Source organism: Oncorhynchus clarkii, chromosome 6 (assembly GCF_045791955.1).
Source record: "Oncorhynchus clarkii lewisi isolate Uvic-CL-2024 chromosome 6, UVic_Ocla_1.0, whole genome shotgun sequence".
NCBI lineage: Eukaryota > Metazoa > Chordata > Actinopteri > Salmoniformes > Salmonidae > Oncorhynchus > Oncorhynchus clarkii.
In genome coordinates, this window is record NC_092152.1 from 264,787 (window position 1) to 287,816 (window position 23,030).

The following is a 23,030-nucleotide window of genomic DNA, read 5'->3' on the forward strand; positions in this document are numbered from 1 at the left end:
GGTAAGGCAATAACTAGGCCATAGTGGCGAATTAATGACAATTTAGCAATTAAACACTGGAGTGATAGATGTGCAGAAGATGAATGTGCATGTAGAGATACTGGGGTGCAAAGGAGCAAGAAATGTATATAGATAACAATATGAGGTAGTTGGATGGGCTATTTACAGATGGGCTATGTACAGGTGCAGTGATCTGTGAACTGCTCTGACAGCTGATGCTTAAAGTTAGTGAGGGAGATATGTGTCTCCAGCTTCAGTGATTTTTGCAATTCGTTCCAGTCATTGGCATCAGAGAACTGTGAGGTAAGGTGGCCAAATGAGGAATAGGCTTTGGGGGTGACCAGTGAAATATACCTGCTGGAGCGCGTGCTACGGGTGGGTTCTGCTATGGTGACCAGTGAGCTGAGATGAGGTGGGGCTTTACCTGGCAGACTTATACATGACCTGGAGCTAGTGGATTTGGCGACGAATATGGGGCCAGCCAATGAGAGAATACAGGTCGCAGTGGTAGGTAGTATATGTGGCTTTGGTGACAAAACGGATGGCACTGTGATAGACTGCATCCAATTTGCTGAGTAAAGTGTTGGAGGCTATTTTGTAAATGACATCTCCGAAGTCAAGGATCGGTAGGATAGTCCGTTTTAAGAGGGTATGTTTGGCAGCATTAGTGAAGGGTGCTTTGTTGCGAAATAAGAAGTCGATTCTAGATTTAATTTTGGATTGGAGATGCTTAATGTGAGTCTGGAAGGAGTGTTTACAGTCTAACCAGACACCTAGGTATTTGTAATTGTCCACATATTATAAGTCAGAACCGTCCAGAGTAGTGATGGCAGGCAGGTGCTGGCAGTGATCGGTTGAAGATCAGGCATTTGGTTTTACTTGCATTTAAGAGCAGTCGGAGGCCCCGGATGGAGAGTTGTATGGCATTGAAGCTCGCCTGGAGGTTAGTTAGCACAGTATCCAAAGAAGGGCCAGATGTATACCGAATGGTGTGTTGTCTGCATAGAGGTGGATCAGAGAATCACCAGCAGCAAGAGCGACATAATTGATGTATACAGACAAAAGAGTCGGCCCGAGAATTGAACCCTGTGGCACCCCCATAGAGACTGCCAGAGGTCCAGACAACAGGCCTTCCGATTTGACACACTGAACTCTGTCTGAGAAGTAGTTGGTGAAGCAGGCGAGGCAGTCATTTGAGAAACCAAGGCTGTTGAGTCGAAAGCCGATGGAGGAGGTCGATGAATACGGCTGCACAGTACTGTCTTTATCGATGGTGGTTATGATATCGTTTAATACCTTGAGAGTCGCTGAGGTGCAACCATGACCAGCTCAGAAATCAGATTGCATAGCGGAGAAGGTACAGTGGGATTCAAAATGGTCAGTGATCTGTTTGTTAACTTGGCTTTCGAAGACCTTAGAAAGGCAGGGTAGGATAGATATAGGTCTGTAACAGTTTGGGTCTAGAGTGTCTCCCCCTTTGAAGAAAGGGAAGACCGCGGCAGCTTTCCAATCTTTTGGGATCTCAGACGATACGAAAGAGGTTGAACAGGCTAGTAATAGGGGTTTCAACATTTGCGGCAAATAATTTTAGAAAGAAAGTGTCCAGATCGTCTAGCTCAGCTGATTTGTAAGAGACCAGATTTTGCAACTCTTTTGCAACTCTCTCTGTATTTAGAAGGCAGGTTGGTCAGGATGATATCTATGAGGGTGCCTGTGTTTACAGATTTGGTGTTGTACCTGTTAGGTTCATTGATACTTTGTGTGAGATTGAGAGCATCTAGCTTAGATTGTAGGACGGCCGGGGTGTTAAGCATGTCCCAGTTTAGGGCACCTAACAGTACGAGCTCTGAAGATAGATGGGGGGCAATCAATTCACATATGGTGTCCAGGGCACAGCTGGGGGAAGAGAGTGGTCTATAACAATCAGCAACGGTGAGAGACTTGTTTCTGGAAAGGTAGATTTTTAGAAGTAGAAGCTCAAATTGTTTGGACACAGACCTGGATTGTATGACAGAGCTCTGCAGGCTGTCTCTGCAGTAGATTGCAACTCTGCCCCCTTTGGCAGTTATATCTTGTTGGAAAATGTTATAGTTAGGGATGGAAATTTCAGGATTTCTGGTGGCCTTCCTAAGCCAGGATTCAGACATGGTTAGGACATCCGGGTTGACAGAGTGTGCTAAATTAGTGAGTAAAACAAACTTAGTGAGGAGGCTTCTAATGTTAACATGCATGAAACCAATGCTTTTACGGTTACAGAAGTCAACAAATGAGAGCCCCTGGTGAATGCGAGTGGAGCTAGGCGCTGCAGGGCCTGGACTAACCCTAACCCTAACCCAAGTTCCTCCTCTGTAATTTGGCTTTCACATAAGTCTTTCTGTACAGATCTTTATTTTTATAATATATTACACCAGATCTTTATTTTTATAATATATTACACTGGATCTTTCTTGAATAAGTTCCGCCATTTCTTTTTGTTTTTCCTCTAACTTACTCTGAGCCTCTATGGTACAGTTTTTATTGCTGTCTAACTTTACTGTTAGTCCTTCCATTTCCTTTGTTAATATGGACTCTTTTGACCTACATTGCTTTTGTTTTATAGATGAGTACTGAATTGCATGGCCTCTAAAGGCATATTTAAAAGTGTCCCGTACAATAAGAGGATCTGATGTACCTATGTTATGTTATGAAAAATTCTGTTATAAATGATTCTGTCCTGGTTAAATCCAGTAGGCTTTGATTAAATGTCCAATATCCTCGCCCACTTGGAAATTCTGTAAGAGTAATATCTATGCCAATTATGTGATGGTTCGACCGCATTCTGTCCCCTATCAACACTTTAACTTTTGGTGCCAGAGAGAATGACATAAGAATGTAATCAAGACGACTAGCTTGATTAAGCCTCCGCCATGTATATCTCACTAGGTCAGGGTATTTAAGCCTCCATATATCCACTAATTGCAATTTATCCATGACATTCATGATTTCCTTAAGTGCCTGAGTGTGATAGTTTGTAGTGTGATTTCCTTTCCGGTCCATAGAGGTATTTAAGACCGTATTAAAATCTCCCACCATAATAATAGAGTCTAGTGTTGCTTGTAGAGTTGATAAATTCTTATCTATATTTCAAAGATCAGGGGTGTTAAACTATCAGGATGTAGATCAGGGGTGTTCATTGTTTTACATTTTTTTTAACCTTTATTTATTTCTAGGCAAGTCAGTTAAGAATAAATTCTTATTTACAATGACGACCTAGGGACAGTGGGTTAACTGCCTTGTTCAGGGGCAGAACGACAGATTTTCACCATGTCAGCTCAGGGATTCGATCTAGCAAACTTTCGGTTACTGGCCCAATGCTCTAACCACTAGGCTACCTGCTGGTTACTGGCCCAATGCTCTAATCACTAGGCTACCTGCTGGTTACTAGTCCAACACTCTAACCACTAGGCTACCTGCTGGTTACTGGCCCAACACTCTAACCACTAGGCTACCTGCTGGTTACTGCCCCAACGCTCTAATCACTAGGCTACCTGCTGGTTACTGCCCCAACGCTCTAACCAATAGGCTACCTGCTGGTTACTGGCCCAACACTCTAACCACTAGGCTACCTGCTGGTTACTGCCCCAACGCTCTAACCACTAGGCTACCTGCTGGTTACTGACCCAATGCTCTAACCACTAGGCTAACTGCTGGTTACTGCCCCAACGCTCTAACCACTAGGCTACCTGCCGCCCCTAAACTATTAAAATGTATAAAAGGGGTGTCAAACTATCAATCATAGTATGAAGATCAGGGATGTTAAACTATTAGGATGTAGATCAGGGGTATTATCAGGGGTGTTAAACTGTCAGGATGTAGATCAGAGGTATCATCAGGGATGTTAAACTATTAGGATGTAGATCAGGGGTATCATCAGGGGTGTTAAACTATCAGGATGTAGATCAGGGGTGTTAAACTGTCAGGATGTAGATCAGGGGTGTTAAACTATCAGGATGTAGATCAGGGGTGTTAAACTGTCAGGATGTAGATCAGGAGTATCATCGGGGATGTTAAACTATTAGGATGTAGATCAGGGGTGTTAAACTGTCAGGATGTAGATTAGGGGTGTTAAACTATCAGGATGTAGATCAGGGGTGTTAAACTGTCAGGATGTAGATCAGGGGTGTTAAACTATCAGGATGTAGATCAGGGGTGTTAAACTATCAGGATGTAGATCAGGGGTGTTAAACTATCAGGATGTAGATCAGGGGTGTTATACTGTCAGGATGTAGATCAGGGGTGTTAAACTATCAGGATGTAGATCAGGGGTATCATCAGGGGTGTTAAACTGTCAGGATGTAGATCAGGGGTATCATCAGGGGTGTTAAACTGTCAGGATGTAGATCAGGGGTATCATCAGGGGTGTTAAACTATCAGGATGTAGATCAGGGGTGTTAAACTGTCAGGATGTAGATCAGGAGTATCATCAAGGATGTTAAACTATTAGGATGTAGATCAGGGGTGTTAAACTGTCAGGGTGTAGATCAGGGGTGTTAAACTATCAGGATGTAGATCAGGGGTGTTAAACTGTCAGGATGTAGATCAGAGGTATCATCAGGGATGTTAAACTGTCAGGATGTAGATCAGGGGTATTATCAGGGGTGTTAAACTGTCAGGATGTAGATCAGAGGTATCATCAGGGATGTTAAACTATTAGGATGTAGATCAGGGGTATCATCAGGGGTGTTAAACTATCAGGATGTAGATCAGGGGTGTTAAACTGTCAGGATGTAGATCAGAGGTATCATCAGGGATGTTAAACTATTAGGACGTAGATCAGGGGCATCATCAGGGGTGTTAAACTATTAGGATGTAGATCAAGGGTGTTAAACTGTCAGGATGTAGATCAGGGGTGTTAAACTGTCAGGATGTAGATCAGGGGTATCATCAGAGGTGTTAAACTGTCAGGATGTAGATCAAGGGTGTTAAACTGTCAGGATGTAGATCAGGGGTGTTAAACTGTCAGGATGTAGATCAGGGGTGTTAAACTGTCATGATGTAGATCCGGGGTGTTAAACTGTCAGGATGTAGATCAGGGGTATCATTAGGGATGTTAAACTATTAGGATGTAGATCAGGGGCATCATCAGGGGTGTTAAACTATTAGGATGTAGATCAGGGGCATCATTAGGGTTGTTAAACTATTAGGATGTAGACCAGGGGTATCATCAGGGGTGTTAAACTATCAGGATGTAGATCAGGGGTATCATCAGGGGTGTTAAACTGTCAGGATGTAGATCAGGAGTATCATCAGGGGTGTTAAACTATCAGGATGTAGATCAGGGGCATCATCAGGGGTGTTAAACTGTCAGGATGTAGATCAGGGGTATCATCAGGGGTGTTAAACTGTCAGGATGTAGATCAGGGGTATCATCAGGGGTGTTAAACTGTCAGGATGTAGATCAGGGATATCATCAGGGGTGTTAAACTATCAGGATGTAGATCAGGGGTATCATCAGGGGTGTTAAACTGTCAGGATGTAGATCAGGGGTATCATCAGGGGTGTTAAACTATCAGGATGTAGATAAGGGGTGTTAAACTATCAGGATGTAGATCAGGGGTATCATCAGGGGTGTTAAACTATTAGGATGTAGATCAGGGGCATCATCAGGGATGTTAAACTATTAGGATGTAGATCAGGGGCATCATCAGGGGTGTTAAACTATTAGGATGTAGATCAGGGGTATCATCGGGGGTGTTAAACTATCAGGATGTAGATCAGGGGTATCATCAGGGGTGTTAAACTATCAGGATGTAGATCAGGGGTATCATCAGGGGTGTTAAACTGTCAGGATGTAGATCAGGGGTATCATCAGGGGTGTTAAACTATCAGGATGTAGATAAGGGGTGTTAAACTATCAGGATGTAGATCAGGATTGTCAAACTCATTTTTCCCAATTCGCCACATTCAGTTTTCACTGTGGTCTGGAGGTACCCTATTTAAAAATAATTATATTTCCTCATTGGCTAAAATTAGCTAAATATAGTACTCTATCCATCACTTTTGGAATTGTCTATGCCCTCTTGACAGCCTAGCATTTGTTTTGATGACGTTTAGCAAGCTGGACAGAGTGAAGAGTATATCATTTATTTTAGTTATTTCAATGTCGATTAAGAACGTTTTCCCCCAGAATGTTTTTCAGACATTTGTATTTTTACTAAAACCTCCTGCCAGTGCCCCTCCCGTTCCTAGTTGGATGACAGTGAAGTTTCAGAGAGAGAACAGATATTTCCTCTTGGGCAGGAATATTTCCTCTCACCCCTTTCCTGTCCTCTGTAGCCCACCACCATGAGCACAGTTCAACTCCCTGCTGTACTCTTATACTCTGCTTCTGTGTTGGGGTTACACTATGTTATAATGCACTATAGATGTTTTATAGAGCATAAAGCTGTGTTCTAATGTTTTAAAGATCTGCTCTACTGTGTTCTACTGTTTACTCCAGGGTGTGTTGGAGAGCTTCCTGGGCACGGCGGTATCTGGAGGGATCTTCTGTCTGCTGGCTGGCCAGCCTCTCACCATCCTCAGCAGCACTGGACCTGTTCTGGTCTTCGAGAGGCTGCTCTTCAACTTCAGCAAGTTAGGATCTTCACTTTACCTCGCAATCATGGGGTTCTAACTAACCATGTACAATGACATTGACTCCTAGAGTTCTAACTAACCATGTACAATGACTTTGACTACCTAGAGTTCTAACTAACCATGTACAATGACTTTGACTACCTAGAGTTCTAACTAACCATGTACAATGACTTGACTATCTGGAGTCCTAACTAACCATGTACAATGACTTGACTATCTGGAGTCCTAACTAACCATGTACAATGACTTGACTATCTGGAGTTCTAACTAACCATGTACAATCACTTGACTATCTGGAGTCCTAACTAACCATGGTTGAATTATGGTCATGGTTGCTGTTGTTACAGTAACTAACCATGGTGATTCCCTCTCCTCTCTCTATTCCTCTCTTTCTTCTTTCTCCTCCAGAGACAATGACTTTGACTATCTGGAGTCCTAACTAACCATGGTTGAATTATGGTCATGGTTGCTGTTGTTACAGTAACTAACCATGGTGATTCCCTCTCCTCTCTCTATTCCTCTCTTTCTTCTTTCTCCTCCAGAGACAATGACTTTGACTATCTGGAGTCCTAACTAACCATGGTTGAATTATGGTCATGGTTGCTGTTGTTACAGTAACTAACCATGGTGATTCCCTCTCCTCTCTCTATTCCTCTCTTTCTTCTTTCTCCTCCAGAGACAATGACTTTGACTACCTGGAGTTCCGGCTGTGGATTGGTCTGTGGTCTGCGTTCTTTTGTCTGCTGCTGGTTGCTACTGACGCCAGCTACATGGTTCAGTACTTCACCCGATTCACAGAGGAGGGCTTCTCCTGCCTCATCTCCTTCATCTTCATCTATGATGCCTTCAAGAAGATGCTGAAGCTGGCTGACTACTACCCCATCAACTCTGACTACCAGATTGACTATGTCACCCAGTATGACTGTATGTGTATGGCCCCTACTATCTTAGGTAAGACCTACCTACTCAACTACCCACTGTATGTGTATAGCCCCTACCATATTAGGTAAGACCTACCTACCAACTTAAGCTTTCATGGCTGGGATAGGCTTTAGAAAAGTCTTAATTGAGGAACATGTTGGTTCCTCTGAAGTTCTTGGCTCTCTGCAGAACAGTCATCTTGTTCTTAAACCTCAGGAACTTGACCACTATCGGCCTGGGTCTGTCACCTAGGTTGGTTACAGGTATTTCAGACAAGTCGGTGCGCTCCGCCTCAATCTTTGTTTTATCTATCTGCAGTTTTTTAGAAAATATTTTTCTCACTTTCTCGTCAGACTCTGCCCAGTTCATGTGAAAACACAACAATACTATTTCTCCTGGATTGTCCCTCTAGATAGTCTGTTTTCCCAGTCATCTGTAATAATGATTCACAGACAGTGCTGATGTCATCTCATGTGGACTTCCAGTTTGTTGTCATCTTGGGGAATTTCTATTTCAGGACATCCACCTTTCCTTCTGAGCAGTGCAAACTGTTTTTAAGGACCTCTCAAGCCAGATCGTCCATTATTTTGTTGAGTCCATCAGTATTTGGACAAAGCTGTTAAAGTTATATCCTGTTGTAACAACTGTTTGTAGAACCCTTTTTGTTTGTTTAAAATATCCTTCACCTGTGATAAAGAAACACTGTCCTCTCCATTACTCACACCTCTGGCTTTGGATGCCATGGTAGCAATGTAGGCTAACGCTGGTACTCCACGCAGTTCCAGACAGGGTAGGTCCCAGGGCAGATTAAAACAAACAGCAGGGATTTAGACAGCCACAAGCCTGGTACAATCCATGGTCTCAGCCACAATGGCTAACTGCGTCACGAGCTCTGTTCAAGCTGTCAAGGAAACCTGGCTAGCTTGATAGCTACTGTAGTTGCAGTTAGGCTAGCTGCTACGCCCAGCAGCTCTTCAGACCTTTGGTTGGCATGATCCTTGGACAGATAGTAGGGGTCCCAGCAACTGAGGCTAACAGCATTGCAGGATCCAAATTCAAAAGGTAGCCAGTAACCAAACTTTTTCAACAGAACACTTTTTCAGAGACTTTCAAAACTTTCAAAACAACAATCCGAGCTCTCCCTTGTTCAAAGTTTGTGTGTGTCTGTCATAGTTAAGCTCCTATGCATGGCTGAGCTAAGCCGTATGGGGCATCATACCAGAAGGAGGAGGGGAAATGCAGACCAGTGGGAAGTAAATGAACCAGCCAGTGTTTCAGAAGACTGATGCATGCTAGATTATCACGTAAGCAAGCTGAAACATGTCAGCATTCTGCTGCTTTTCAGGGGTGTTGCTATAAACACATACAGATGCAATGCTCTGAAGAAAGGACAACATCATATATACACTTACTGAATATCTCTGATAGCTGTTGTTTTCTCCCTTTACGATGAGGATAGGGTTATGAGTTATGGTTACTGAAGGAGAATCAGGAGTCAGGACCACAGTCATAAGATCACATTACATTCCTGAAAGGGCCTTAGCTTGCAGAATGATTGTGTCCTGGTGTTCACCCTGCAGGAATAACCTTTAGACTATACACATCCCATCTGGAGGGGAATAGTCACAAATATACTGCATTCAAACTGGTCAAATGGACAACTGCTCTAGTGAAACAAATTAAATAGTTAAAATGATACTGTAGTCTGTATTGAAACAAATCAAATCAAAGTTTATTTGTCACGTGCGCCGAATACAACAGGTGTAGACCTCACAGTGAAATGCTTACTTACAGGCTCTAACCAACAGTGCAAAAAAGTTATTAGGTGAACAATAGGTAGGTAAAAAAATAAAACAACAGTAAAAAGACAGGTTATATACAGTAGCGAAGCTATATACAGTGACTATGCATATATGATGGACAGAGAGTAGCAGTAGCCTAAAGAGGTGTTGGCGGATGGTTTTTTATTGTTTATTTCACTTTGAATATTATCTACCTTACTTGCTTTGGCTATGTTAACATGTGTTTCCCATGCCAATAAAGCCCCTTGAATTGAATTGAATTGGTGGGTGGCGGGACACAATGCAGATAGCCCAGTTAGCCAATGTGCAGGAGCACTGGTTGAGGTAGTATGTACATGAATGTGTAGCTAAAGTGACTATGCATATATGATAAACAGAGAGTAGCAGCAGCTGAAAAGAGGGGTTGGGGGGGAACACAATGCAAATAGTCCGGGTAGCCATTTGATTACCTGTTCAGGAGTCTAATGGCTTGGGGGTAAAAACTGTTGAGAAGCCTTTTTGTCCTAGACTTGGCACTCCGGTACCGCTTGCCATGCCGTAGTAGAGAGAACAGTCTATGACTGGGGTGACTGGGGTCTTTGACAATTAGTAGGGCCTTCCTCTGACACCGCCTGGTGTAGAGGTCCTGGATGGCAGGCAGCTTAGCCCCAGTGATGCACCGGGCCGTATTCACTACCCTCTGTAGTGCCTTGCGGTCGGAGGCCAAGCAATTGCCATACCAGACAGTGATGCAACCAGTCAGGACGCTCTCGATGTTGCAGCTGTAGAACATTTTGAGGATCTCAGGACCCATGCCAAATCTTTTTAGTTTCCTGAGGGGGAATAGGCTTTGTCGTGCCCTCTTCACGACAGTCTTGGTGTGTTTGGACCATTCTAATTTGTTGGTGATGTGGACACCAAGGAACTTGAAGCTCTCAACCTGCTCCACTACAGCCCCGTCGATGAGAATGGAGGCTCGGTCCTCCTTTTCCTGTGGTCCACAATCATCTCCTTAGTCTTGGTTACGTTGAGGGATAAGTTGTTATTCTGGTGTTGGAGTTGTGCCTGGCCATGCAGTCGTCGGTGAACAGGGAGTACAGGAGGGGACAAAGCACGCACCCCTGGGGGGCTCCAGTGTTGTGGATCAGAATGGCAGATGTGTTGTTACCTACCCTCACCACCTGTGGGCGGCCCGTCAGGATCCAAGTCCAGGATCCAGTTGTAGAGGGAGGTGTTTAGTCCCAGGATCCTTAGCTTAGTGATGAGTTTGGGGGCACTATGGTGTTGAACGCTGAGCTGTAGTCAATGAATAGCATTCTCACATAGGTGTTCCTTTTGTCCAGGTAGGAAAGGGCTGTGTGGAGTGCAATAGAGATTGGATCATCTGTGGATCTGTGAAATAGTCAAAATTATACTGCAGTCTGTAGTGAAACAAGTCAAATAGTCAAAAGTATTCATGACTCACCACCTGGTTTCGGTCTGATGTAGCAAAATGTGAAATGGTGTTTTTTACATTGGATAAAAGTATAGACTCAGAGCTACAACATTGTATATCACTGCATTTGAGGAACAATGGGAAAGTAATTATGCTTTGAAAGGTGATCAACTTGTAAACTCACGTTTGAGAAAATCACCTGTTGAATGTTTTGGTATCTAGTGAAGAGCTCCTCTTTGTCTTATTTTAAGACATATAGCTAGCTAGCTCGGTAAACAATGAACCTAGCTAGGTAAACAACGTTTAAGACCACACACGTCATGTAATGTTAGCTAACAAGCCAGCCAGCTAACATTAGCTAGTTAAACAACATTGAACAAAGTGGAATCAATGCCACAGTGCTGAGAGCTAACCAACCATGTTCAGTATTAGCTAGCTAACATTAGGCTCTAACTAGACAAGCAAATGGCTCTGGGAGAGAATAATAATGTCAGCTAGGGAGCCAGTCAGCTAATGTTAGCTAGCTAGCTAACAGTACACTTTAGTTTGAAATTAAACCACTTTCTGTCAAAATGAGAAAACGTGACATATCTGAAAATGTAGCAAGCTAACGCTAGACTATCTTACCTGCATTCATCACCATGCATCATGGATGCTTCTACCTGTCAGGAATGCCATACCATGGTTGTCCTGAAGATGTAATCCGGAGACAGGTGTTTTGTAATCCGGAGACAGGTGTTTTGTAATCCGGAGACAGGTGTTTTGTAATCCGGAGACAGGTGTTTTGTAATCTGGAGGAGGGTGTTTTGTAATCCGGAAACAGGTGTTTTGTAATCCGGAGACAGGTGTTTTGTAATCCGGAGACAGGTGTTTTCTCCATCTCCTTAGCTATCATACTCTAATTCCACTGATTACAAAACTTGATCCTCCAGAAAATGGAGAGCAACACTTATGCAGTTCCACTACACAATATATAAAAGAAAAGCAGTGTTCGACAGGATTACCAACCCAGATTGACGAGCTCAAATAGACAGAAGCCTTCAATATGGCAGACCAATCCGAACTTCTCTCTCGGCATGTCCAGCCCACTCATTATCTTAGCCAATCTTAGCTACTGTGAAGATTGCCAACTTTTTCTGTGGCTAAACCAACAAGGCTTGTAATTTAACAATGGCATACAAATTTGTTATTAAGGCACATGGAAGTTCACATGTTCAAGAAGGCATTTCTGCCAAAAAACGTATTTTGTTGTTTTACGTTCAAACAGCTCTCCTGTGAAGTCGTGGCTTGAGACATTCGCCAAGTTTCCTGAATCGGGTCACATAATATAGTCTAGTGAAAAAGGTGAAATATTCAAAATGATACTGCAGTCTGTTGTGAAACAAGTGAATAGTCAACATTATACTGTAGTGAAACACATTAAATAGTCAAAGTGATGCTGTAGTCTATAATGAAACAAGTGAATAGTCAACATTATACTGTAGTGAAACACATTAAATAGTCAAAGTGATGCTGTAGTCTATAATGAAACAAGTGAAATAGTCAAAGTGATACTCTAGTAAGAAAGAAAAGGAGAAGAACAGTAATTTATTGCTCATTATCTTGCAGAGATAAAGCATGAGAAATAGTCGTAAAGTGAATGCTACAGTGAATTAGGTGGAATAGTCTCAACAATACTTTTGTAGAAGGTGATGGAAATAACCACTGTGTTGTTGAGGTTGGAGCGGTGTTGGTTCTTCATGTGACCACAGAGATAAAAATGTTTCAAAGGTGCCAGGTTGTGGACGTTAGCAGAGAAGAAAAGCGAGAGGTGTAACTGGGCCCAAAATCTGTCTTCTCCAGCAGGTGTTTTTTCTTTTTGTGTTGTTTTTTCACTCACCAAGCGAGGAGTTTTTGTATGGAGGTCAGTGAGCGAGTGTATAATTTGTTTAACAAAATATGTAATGGCTTATTTGCTACTTGTGGCTTATTAGTTTGAAAATAAGTTTTCTAATGATTAGGTTATTACAAGTGTACTGATACAGTGCCTTGCGAAAGTATTCGGCCCCCTTGAACTTTGCAACCTTTTGCCACATTTCAGGCTTCAAACATAAAGATATAAAACTGTATTTTTTTTGTGAAGAATCAACAACAAGTGGGACACAATCATGAAGTGGAACAACATTTATTGGATATTTCAAACTTTTTAACAAATCAAAAACTGAAAAATTGGCCGTGCAAAATTATTCAGGCCCTTTACTTTCAGTGCAGCAAACTCTCTCCAGAAGTTCAGTGAGGATCTCTGAATGATCCAATGTTGACCTAAATGACTAATGATGATAAATACAATCCACCTGTGTGTAATCAAGTCTCCGTATAAATGCACCTGCACTGTGATAGTCTCAGAGGTCCGTTAAAAGCGCAGAGAGCATCATGAAGAACAAGGAACACACCAGGCAGGTCCGAGATACTGTTGTGAAGAAGTTTAAAGCCGGATTTGGATACAAAAAGAGGAGCACTGTGCAAGCGATAATATTGAAATGGAAGGAGTATCAGACCACTGCAAATCTACCAAGACCTGGCCGTCCCTCTAAACTTTCAGCTCATACAAGGAGAAGACTGATCAGAGATGCAGCCAAGAGGCCCATGATCACTCTGGATGAACTGCAGAGATCTACAGCTGAGGTGGGAGACTCTGTCCATAGGACAACAATCAGTCGTATATTGCACAAATCTGGCCTTTATGGAAGAGTGGCAAAAAGAAAGCCATTTCTTAAAGATATCCATAAAAAGTGTTGTTTAAAGTTTGCCACAAGCCACCTGGGAGACACACCAAACATGTGGAAGAAGGTGCTCTGGTCAGATGAAACCAAAATTGAACTTTTTGGCAACAATGCAAAACGTTATGTTTGGCGTAAAAGCAACACAGCTCATCACCCTGAACACACCATCCCCACTGTCAAACATGGTGGTGGCAGCATCATGGTTTGGGCCTGCTTTTCTTCAGCAGGGACGGGGAAGATGGTTAAAATTGATGGGAAGATGGATGGAGCCAAATACAGGACCATTCTCGAAGAAAACCTTATGGAGTCTGCAAAAGACCTGAGACTGGGATGGAGATTTGTCTTCCAACAAGACAATGATCCAAAACATAAAGCAAAATCTACAATGGAATGGTTCAAAAATAAACATATCCAGGTGTTAGAATGGCCAAGTCAAAGTCCAGACCTGAATCCAATCGAGAATCTGTGGAAAGAACTGAAAACTGCTGTTCACAAATGCTCTCCATCCAACCTCACTGAGCTGTTTTGCAAGGAGGAATGGGAAACAGCTGTAATCGCAGCAAAAGGTGGCGCTACAAAGTATTAACTTAAGGGGGCTGAATAATTTTGCACGCCCAATTTTTCAGTTTTTGATTTGTTAAAAAAGTTTGAAATATCCAATAAATGTCGTTCCACTTCATGATTGTGTCCCACTTGTTGTTGATTCTTCACAAAAAAATACAGTTTTATATCTTTATGTTTGAAACCTGAAATGTGGCAAAAGGTCGCAAAGTTCAAGGGGGCCGAATACTTTCGCAAGGCACTGTATAAGTAGGACACGTGACATCCCGGCAACTTTGATAAAAAACACTTTGTATCGGAGTTATGCCTTGTCATCACTAGTTACCACAGCCTCAAAGTCATAAACGCCACTTTTTCTACATTTTCGTTCCTTAAAATGTGATTTTAAACCTAACCTTAACCACACTGCTAACCTTATGCCTAATACTAACCTTAAATTAGAACCAACCCCCCCCCAAAATAAATAAATAAATAATAATATGCATTTTTACAATATGGGCAATTTGATTTTGTGACTGTGGTAACTAGTGGAAACCGTTGTGGCTGTTGTACAGTGTATTCGGAAAGTATTCAGACCCCTTGACATTTTGTTAAGTTACAGCTCTAAAGTCACTTAAAACGTTCCACCTTCTCCACTACTGTTCCTACGATGTGGATAGGGGGGTGCTCCCTCTGCTGACTATCAGGTCAATATAATGGATCATCTGTGGTGCTCGTCTGATCCTGAATGATTACATTTGTATTCTGGCCAGGAATCTCTGGAGGGAAACAACAGATGTTGCTGTTGAATGGGTCATGCTGGGATGCCAGGTTGGTTGCTGTTGAATGGGTCATGCTGGGATGCCAGGTTGGTTTCTGTTGAAGGGGTCATTGAGCTTCTATACCTGCATTGCTTGCTGTTTGGGGTTTTAGGCTGGGTTTATGTACAGCACTTTGATATATCAGCTGATGTTAGAAGGGCTATATAAATACATTTGATTTGATGGTGAGATGCCAGGTTGGCTGCTTTTGAAGGGGTCATGGTGGGATGCCAGGTTGGCTGCTGCAGGGGTAATGGTGGGATGCCAGGTTGGCAGCTTTTGAAGGGGTCATGGTGGGATGCCAGGTTGGCTGCTGCAGGGGTAATGGTGGGATGCCAGGCTGGCGGCTTTTGAAGGGGTCATGGTGGGATGCCAGGTTGGCTGCTGCAGGGGTAATGGTGGGATGCCAGGTTGGTTGCTTCTCTTGGTCATAAACTTTAACTCTTGCAGTAAAATTAATCTCTTAACATCTAGATTATTTCTGAGACTGATTTGTTCTCTTGTTGTCCTCCAGAAAACAGTACCGAGGTGTTTGGAGATCCTCTGGATGCTGATAGCACTGCTGTCTGGTACTTCAACAACACTGATCTAGTAAGTCCACGAACCCATACCCCTAACCCTACATCTTCAGTATGCTGATAGCACTGCTGTCTGGTACTTCAACAACATTGATCTAGTAAGTACCCCAACCCAAACTGCAAACTCTAACCCCTAACCCCAAACTCTAACCCCTAACCCCAAACTCATAAACACAAAAGGGGCCCAAATAATAAGTCTAAAGGGGCATATTGTTTTGTCTGTACAGTCTCTCAGTCATATTGTTTTGTCTCTACAGCCTCTCATATTGTTTTGTCTCTACAGCCTCTCATTTTGTTTTGTCTGTACAGCCTCTCATATTGTTTTGTCTCTACAGCCTCTCATATTGTTTTGTCTCTACAGCCTCTCACATTGTTTTGTCTCTACAGCCTCTCTTATTGTTTTGTCTCTACAGCCTCTCATATTGTTTTGTCTCTACAGCCTCTCATTTTGTTTTGTCTGTACAGCCTCTCATATTGTTTTGTCTCTACAGCCTCTCATATGGCTTTGTCTCTACAGCCTCTGTCATATTGATTTATATCTACAGTCTCTAAGCCACATAGTTATGTTTTATAGCCTCTAAGTCATATTGTTTTAGCTCAACAGTCTCTCATTGTTTTGTCTCTACAAACTGTTAAGTTATATTGTTTTATCTCTGCATCTTCTACGTCATATTGTTTGGTGTCTACAGCCCTCATTGTTTTCACTCTACAGCCTCTAAGTCATATTGTTTTGTCTCTGCATTCTCTGAGTACTTTTTTGTGTCCGCAGCCTCTGAATGCCACGTGGTCGTCCCTGTCTAAGAAGGATTGTGTGAAGTATGGAGGAGAGCTGGTGGGGAAGGCATGTAAATATGTTCCTGACATCACTCTGATCTCCTTCATCCTTTTCCTGGGAACCTACGCTACCTCCATGATGCTGAAGAAGTTCAAGACCAGTCCTTTCTTCCCTACATGGGTCAGTACTTAACCCTAACCCTAACCCTACAGTACACACCTACTCTTCCCCTACTGTTCACACCTAACCCTATTGTGCACACCTAACTCTACTGTACACACCTACCCCTACTGCACACACCTAACCCTGATATTGTGACTGTCATTGTACATGTAATTTTAGGTAATGTTTGTAACCCTAATCTGTGCTTGGTTACATGTGTGTTTCTCTCTGTGTAGGTGAGGAAACTAATCAGTGACTTTGCCATTATCTTGGCCATCCTGATCTTTTGCGGTGTGGACATGCTAGTAGGAGTGGACACTCCCAAGCTCATAGTCCCAACTGAGTTCAAGGTACGGATAATTTCAGATTTCACACCTGTCTATTTAAGGTCCCACAGTTGACAGTGCATGTCAGAGCAAAAACCAAGCAATGAGGTCAAAGCAATTGTCCGTAGAGCTACGAAACAGAATTGTGTCGAGGCACAGATCTGGGGAAGGTTACCAAAACATTTCTGAAGCATTGAAGGTCCCCAAGAACACAGTGGCCTCCATCATTCTTAAATGGAGAAGTTTGGAACCACCAAGACTCTTCCTAGAGCTGGCCGCCTGGCGAAACTGAGCAATTGGGGGAGAAGGACCTTGGTCAGGGAGGTGACCAAGAACCCGATGGTCACTCTGACAGACCTCCAGAGTTCCTCTGTGGAGATGGGAGAACCTTCCAGAAGGACAGCCATCTCTGCAGCACTCCACCGATCGGGCCTTTATGGTAGAGTGACCAGACGGAAGCCACTTCTTAGTAAAAGGCACATGACAGCCCGCTTGGAGTTTGCCAAAAGGCACCTACAGACTCAGATCATGAGAAACAAGATTTTCTAGTCTGATGAAACCAAGATTGAAGTCTTTGGCCTGAATGCCAAGCGTTATGTCTAGAGGAATACTGGCACCATCCCTACAGTGAAGCGTGCTGGTGGCAGCATCATGCTGTGGGGATTATTTTCAGTGGCAGGGACTGGGAGACTAGTCAGGATCGTGGGAAAGATGAAAGGAGCAAAGTACATAGAGATCCTTGACGAAAACCTGCTCCAGAGCGCTCAGGACCTCAAACTGGGGGCGAATGTTAACCTTCCAACCGTTCTATTTTATTTCACCATTAATTTAACCAGGTAGGTTAACCTGTTGAGTGTAGGGGGAAGTATTTTGATGTTTGGATGAAAAACGTACCCAAATGAAACTGCCTATTTCTCAGGCCCAGAATCTAGAATGTGCATAGAATTGTCAGATTAGGATAGAAAACACTATAAAGTTTCCAAAACTGTCAAAATATTGTCTGTGAGTATAACAGAACTGATATTGCAGGCGAAAACCTGAGGAAAATCCACCCAGGAAGTCATTAAGAGAAACAAATCTCCCTGTTCCATTGCATGCCTTCCCTCCATTTAAAGGGATATCAACCAGATTCCTTCCCCTATGGCTTCCACGTGGTGTGAACAGTCTTTAGACATAGTTTCAGGCTTTTATTCTTAAAAATGAGCGAGAACGATCACTTCGCGTCAGTGGATGGCTGGGTGCCAGCAGAGTTTTGCATGCGCAACAGCTTGGAGCAGACATTTTCTCTCTCTCTCTTCTATTGAAAAAGCTACGGTCCGGTTGAAATATTATCGATTATTTATTGTAAAAACAACCTGAGGATTGATTATAAAAAACGTTTGACATGTTTCTACGAACTTTACGGATACAATTTGGAATTTTCTTCTGACCGTCATGACCTGCACGAGCCTGGGGATTTCGGGACAAAACGTGTCAACCAAATGGAGGTATTTTGGATATAAAAATGATCTTTATGGAACAAAAGGAACATTTATTGTGTAAGTGGGAGTCTCGTGAGTGCGAACATCCGAAGATCATCAAAGGTAAGTGATTCATTTTATTGCTTTTCTGACTTTCGTGACCAATCTACTTTGCTGCTAGCTGTTTGGAATGTTTTGTCTGCTGAGACAGATTTCCTAACATAAAAAAAGAGGTTGAACAGACTGGTAATATGGGTTGCAACAATTGTGGCAGATAGTTTTAGAAAGAGAGGGTCCAGATTGTTTAGCCCAGCTGATTTGTACGGGTCCAGGTTTTGCAGCTCTTTCAGAACCTGATTTCTGGATTTGGGTGAAGGAGAAATGGGGGAGGCTTGGGCAAGTAGCTGCAGGGGGTGAGGAGCTGTTGGCCGGGGTTGGGGTAGCCAGGAAGAAGGCATGGCCAGCTGTAGAGAAATGCTTATTGAAATTCTCGATTATCGTGGTTTATCGATAGTGACAGTATTACCTATCTTCAGTGCAGTGGGCAGCTGGGAGGAGGTGTTCTTATTCTCCATGGACTTTACAGTGTCCCAGAACTTTTTTGAGTTTGTGTTGCAGGAAGAACATCTCTGCTTGAAAAAGCTAGCCTTGGCTTTTCTAACTGCCTGTGTATATTGGTTTCTAGCTTCCCTGAAAAGTTGCTTATCACGGGGGCTGTTCGATGCTTATGCAGAACGCCATAGGATGTTTTTGTGTTGGTTAAGGGCAGTCAGGTCTGGAGAGAACCTGGTTCTAAATTTCTTGAATGGGGCATGCTTATTTAAGATGGTGAGGAAGGCATTCAACAAAAATAACCAGGCATCCTCTACTGACGGGATGAAATCAATATCCTTCCAGGATACCCCGGCCAGGTCGATTAGAAAGGACTGCTCGCTGAAGTGTTTCAGGGAGTGTTTGACAGTGATGAGTGGAGGTCGCTTGACCGCTGACCCATTATGGATGCAGGCAATGATAGAGTGATCGCTGAGATCTTGGTTGAAAACAGCAGAGGTGTATTTAGAGGGCAAGTTGGTCAGGATGATATCTATGAGGGTGCCCATGTTTTACGACTTTGGGGTGGTATATGGTAGATTCATTGATAATTTGTGTGAGATTGAGGGCATCAAACTTAGATTCTAGGATGTCTGGGGTGTTAAGCATGTTCCAGGTCGCCTAGCAGCACGAGCTCTGAAGATAGATGGGTGGGCAATCAGTTCACGCATGGTGTCCAGAGCACAGCTGGGGGCAGAGGGTGGTCTATAGCAGAAGCAACGGTGAGAGACTTGTTTTTAAAGAGGTGGATTTTGTTTGGGTACAGACCTGGATAGTAGGACAGAACTCTGCAGGCTATCTTTGCAGTATATTGCAACACTGCCCCCTTTGACCGTTCTATCTTGTCTGAAAATGTTGTAGTTAGGGATGAACATTTCAGAATTTTTGGTGCTCTTCCTAAGCCAGGATTCAGACACGGCTAGAACATCCGGATTGGCAGAGTGTGCTAAAGCAGTGAATATAACAAATTTAGGGAGGAGGCTTCTACTGTTAACATGCATGAAACCAAGGCTATTACGGTTACAGAAGTCATCAAAAGAGAGCGGCTGGGGAATAGGAGTGGAGCTAGGCACTGCAGGGCCCGGATTCACCTCTACATCACCAGAGGAACAGAGGAGGAGTAGGATAAGGGTACGGCAAAAAGCTATGAGAATTGGTCGTCTAGGACGTCTGGAACAGAGAATAAAAGGAGGTTTCTGGGGGCGATAAAATAGCTTCAAGGTGTAATGTAAAGACAAAGGTATGGTAGGATGTGAATACAGTGGAGGTAAACCTAGGTATTGAGTGATGATGAGAGAGATATTGTCTCTAGAAACATCATTGAAACCAGGTGATGTCATCGCATGTGTGGGTGGTGGAACTGAAAGGTTGGATAAGGTATAGTGAGCAGGGCTAGAGGCTCTACAGTAAAATAAGCTTATAAACACTAACCAGAGCAGCAGTGGACAAGGCATATTGACATTTAATTTAATTTTTTATTTTTTTTATTTCATCTTTATTTAACCAGGTAGGCAAGTTGAGAACAAGTTCTCATTTACAATTGCGACCTGGCCAAGATAAAGCAAAGCAGTTCGACACATACAAAGACACAGAGTTACACATGGAGTAAAACAAACATACAGTCAATAATACAGTATAAACAAGTCTATATACGATGTGAGCAAATGAGGTGAGACAAGGGAGGTAAAGGCAAAAAGGCCATGGTGGCAAAGTAGATACAATATAGCAAGTAAAACACTGGAATGGTAGATTTGCAATGGGAGAATGTGCAAAGTAGAAATACAAATAATGGGGGTGCAAAGGAGCAAAATAAATAAATTAATTAAATACAGTAGGGAAAGAGGTAGTTGTTTGGGCTAAATTATAGGTGGGCTATGTACAGGTGCAGTAATCTGTGAGCTGCTCTGACAGTTGGTGCTTAAAGCTAGTGAGGGAGATAAGTGTTTCCAGTTTCAGAGATTTTTGTAGTTCGTTCCAGTCATTGGCAGCAGAGAACTGGAAGGTGAGGCGGCCAAAGAAATAATTGGTTTTGGGGGTGACTAGAGAGATATACCTGCTGGAGCGTGTGCTACAGGTGGGAGATGCTATGGTGACCAGCGAGCTGAGATAAGGGGGGACTTTACCTAGCAGGGTCTTGTAGATGACATGGAGCCAGTGGGTTTGGCGACGAGTATGAAGCGAGGGCCAGCCAACGAGAGCGTACAGGTTGCAATGGTGGGTAGTATATGGGGCTTTGGTGACAAAACGGATTGCACTGTGATAGACTGCATCCAATTTGTTGAGTAGGGTATTGGAGGCTATTTTGTAAATGACATCGCCAAAGTCGAGGATTGGTAGGATGGTCAGTTTTACAAGGGTATGTTTGGCAGCATGAGTGAAGGATGCTTTGTTGCGAAATAGGAAGCCAATTCTAGATTTAACTTTGGATTGGAGATGTTTGATATGGGTCTGGAAGGAGAGTTTACAGTCTAACCAGACACCTAAGTATTTGTAGTTGTCCACGTATTCTAAGTCGGAGCCGTCCAGAGTAGTAATGTTGGACAGGCGGGTAGGTACAGGTAGCGATCGGTTGAAGAGCATGCATTTAGTTTTACTTGTATTTAAGAGCAATTGGAGGCCACGGAAGGAGAGTTGTATGGCATTGAAGCTTGCCTGGAGGGTTGTTAACACAGTGTCCAAAGAAGGGCCGGAAGTATACAGAATGGTGTCGTCTGCGTAGAGGTGGATCAGAGACTCACCAGCAGCAAGAGCGACCTCATTGATGTATACAGAGAAGAGAGTCGGTCCAAGAATTGAACCCTGTGGCACCCCCATAGAGACTGCCAGAGGTCCGGACAGCAGACCCTCTGATTTGACACACTGAACTCTATCAGAGAAGTAGTTGGTGAACCAGGCGAGGCAATCATTTGAGAAACCAAGGCTGTCGAGTCTGCCGATGAGGATGTGGTGATTGACAGAGTCGAAAGCCTTGGCCAGATCAATGAATACGGCTGCACAGTAATGTTTCTTATCGATGGCGGTTAAGATATCATTTAGGACCTTGAGCGTGGCTGAGGTGCACCCATGACCAGCTCTGAAACCAGATTGCATAGCAGAGAAGGTATGGTGAGATTCGAAATGGTCGGTAATCTGTTTGTTGACTTGGCTTTCGAAGACCTTAGAAAGGCATGGTAGGATAGATATAGGTCTGTAGCAGTTTGGGTCAAGAGTGTCACCCCCTTTGAAGAGGGGGATGACCGCAGCTGCTTTCCAATCTTTGGGAATCTCAGACGACACGAAAGAGAGGTTGAACAGGCTAGTAATAGGGCTGGCAACAATTTTGGCAGATAATTTTAGAAAGAAAGGGTCCAGATTGTCTAGCCTGGCTGATTTGTAGGGGTCCAGATTTTGCAGCTCATTCAGAACATCAGCTGAGCAGATTTGGGAGAAGGAGAAATGGGGAAGGCTTGGGCGAGTTGTTGTGGGGGGTGCAGTGCTGTTGACCGGGGTAGGAGTAGCCAGGTGGAAAGCATGGCCAGCTGTAGAAAAATGCTTATTGAAATTCTCAATTATGGTGGATTTATCAGTGGTGACAGTGTTTCCTATCTTCAGTGCAGTGGGCAGCTGGGAGGAGGGGGTTCTTATTCTCCATGGACTTTACAGTGTCCCAGAACTTTTTTGAGTTAGTGTTGCAGGAAGCAAATTTCTGCTTGAAAAAGCTAGTCTTGGCTTTTCTAACTGCCTGTGTATAATGGTTTCTAGCTTCCCTGAACAGCTGCATATCACGGGGGCTGTTCGATGCTAATGCAGAACGCCATAGGATGTTTTTTTGTTGGTTAAGGGCAGTCAGGTCTGGGGAGAACCAAGGGCTATATCTATTCCTGGTTCTAAATTTCTTGAATGGGGCATGTTTATTTAAGATGGTTAGGAAGGCATTTAAAAAAAATATCCAGGCATCCTCTACTGACGGGATGAGATCAATATCCTTCCAGGATACACCGGCCAGGTCGATTAGAAAGGCCTGCTCGCTGAAGTGTTTCAGGGAGCGTTTTACAGTGATGAGTGGAGGTCGTTTGACCGCTGACCCATTACGGATGCAGGCAATGAGGCAGTGATCGCTGAGATCTTGGTTGAAAACAGCAGAGGTGTATTTAGAGGGCAAGTTGGTTAGGATGATATCTATGAGGGTGCCCGTGTTTAAGGCTTTGGGGAGGTACCTGGTAGGTTCATTGATAATTTGTGTGAGGTTGAGGGCATCAAGTTTAGATTGTAGGATGGCTGGGG

The 23,030-nt window shown here is 43.3% G+C and overlaps 1 protein-coding gene across 6 annotated transcripts in view; it reads left to right on the forward strand.

Moving 5' to 3' along the window:
• The window catches only part of LOC139410542 (electrogenic sodium bicarbonate cotransporter 1-like), a 362,813-nt gene that overhangs the window by 223,475 nt on the left and 116,308 nt on the right, over positions 1–23,030 (forward strand). For all 6 annotated transcript variants that reach the window (XM_071155809.1, XM_071155807.1, XM_071155806.1 and 3 more), the window contains 5 exons: positions 6,479–6,612; positions 7,292–7,566; positions 15,390–15,466; positions 16,223–16,408; positions 16,627–16,740. In XM_071155809.1, coding sequence (XP_071011910.1) covers positions 6,479–6,612; positions 7,292–7,566; positions 15,390–15,466; positions 16,223–16,408; positions 16,627–16,740 — 786 coding nt within the window. The remainder of the gene's footprint in view (positions 1–6,478; positions 6,613–7,291; positions 7,567–15,389; positions 15,467–16,222; positions 16,409–16,626; positions 16,741–23,030) is intronic.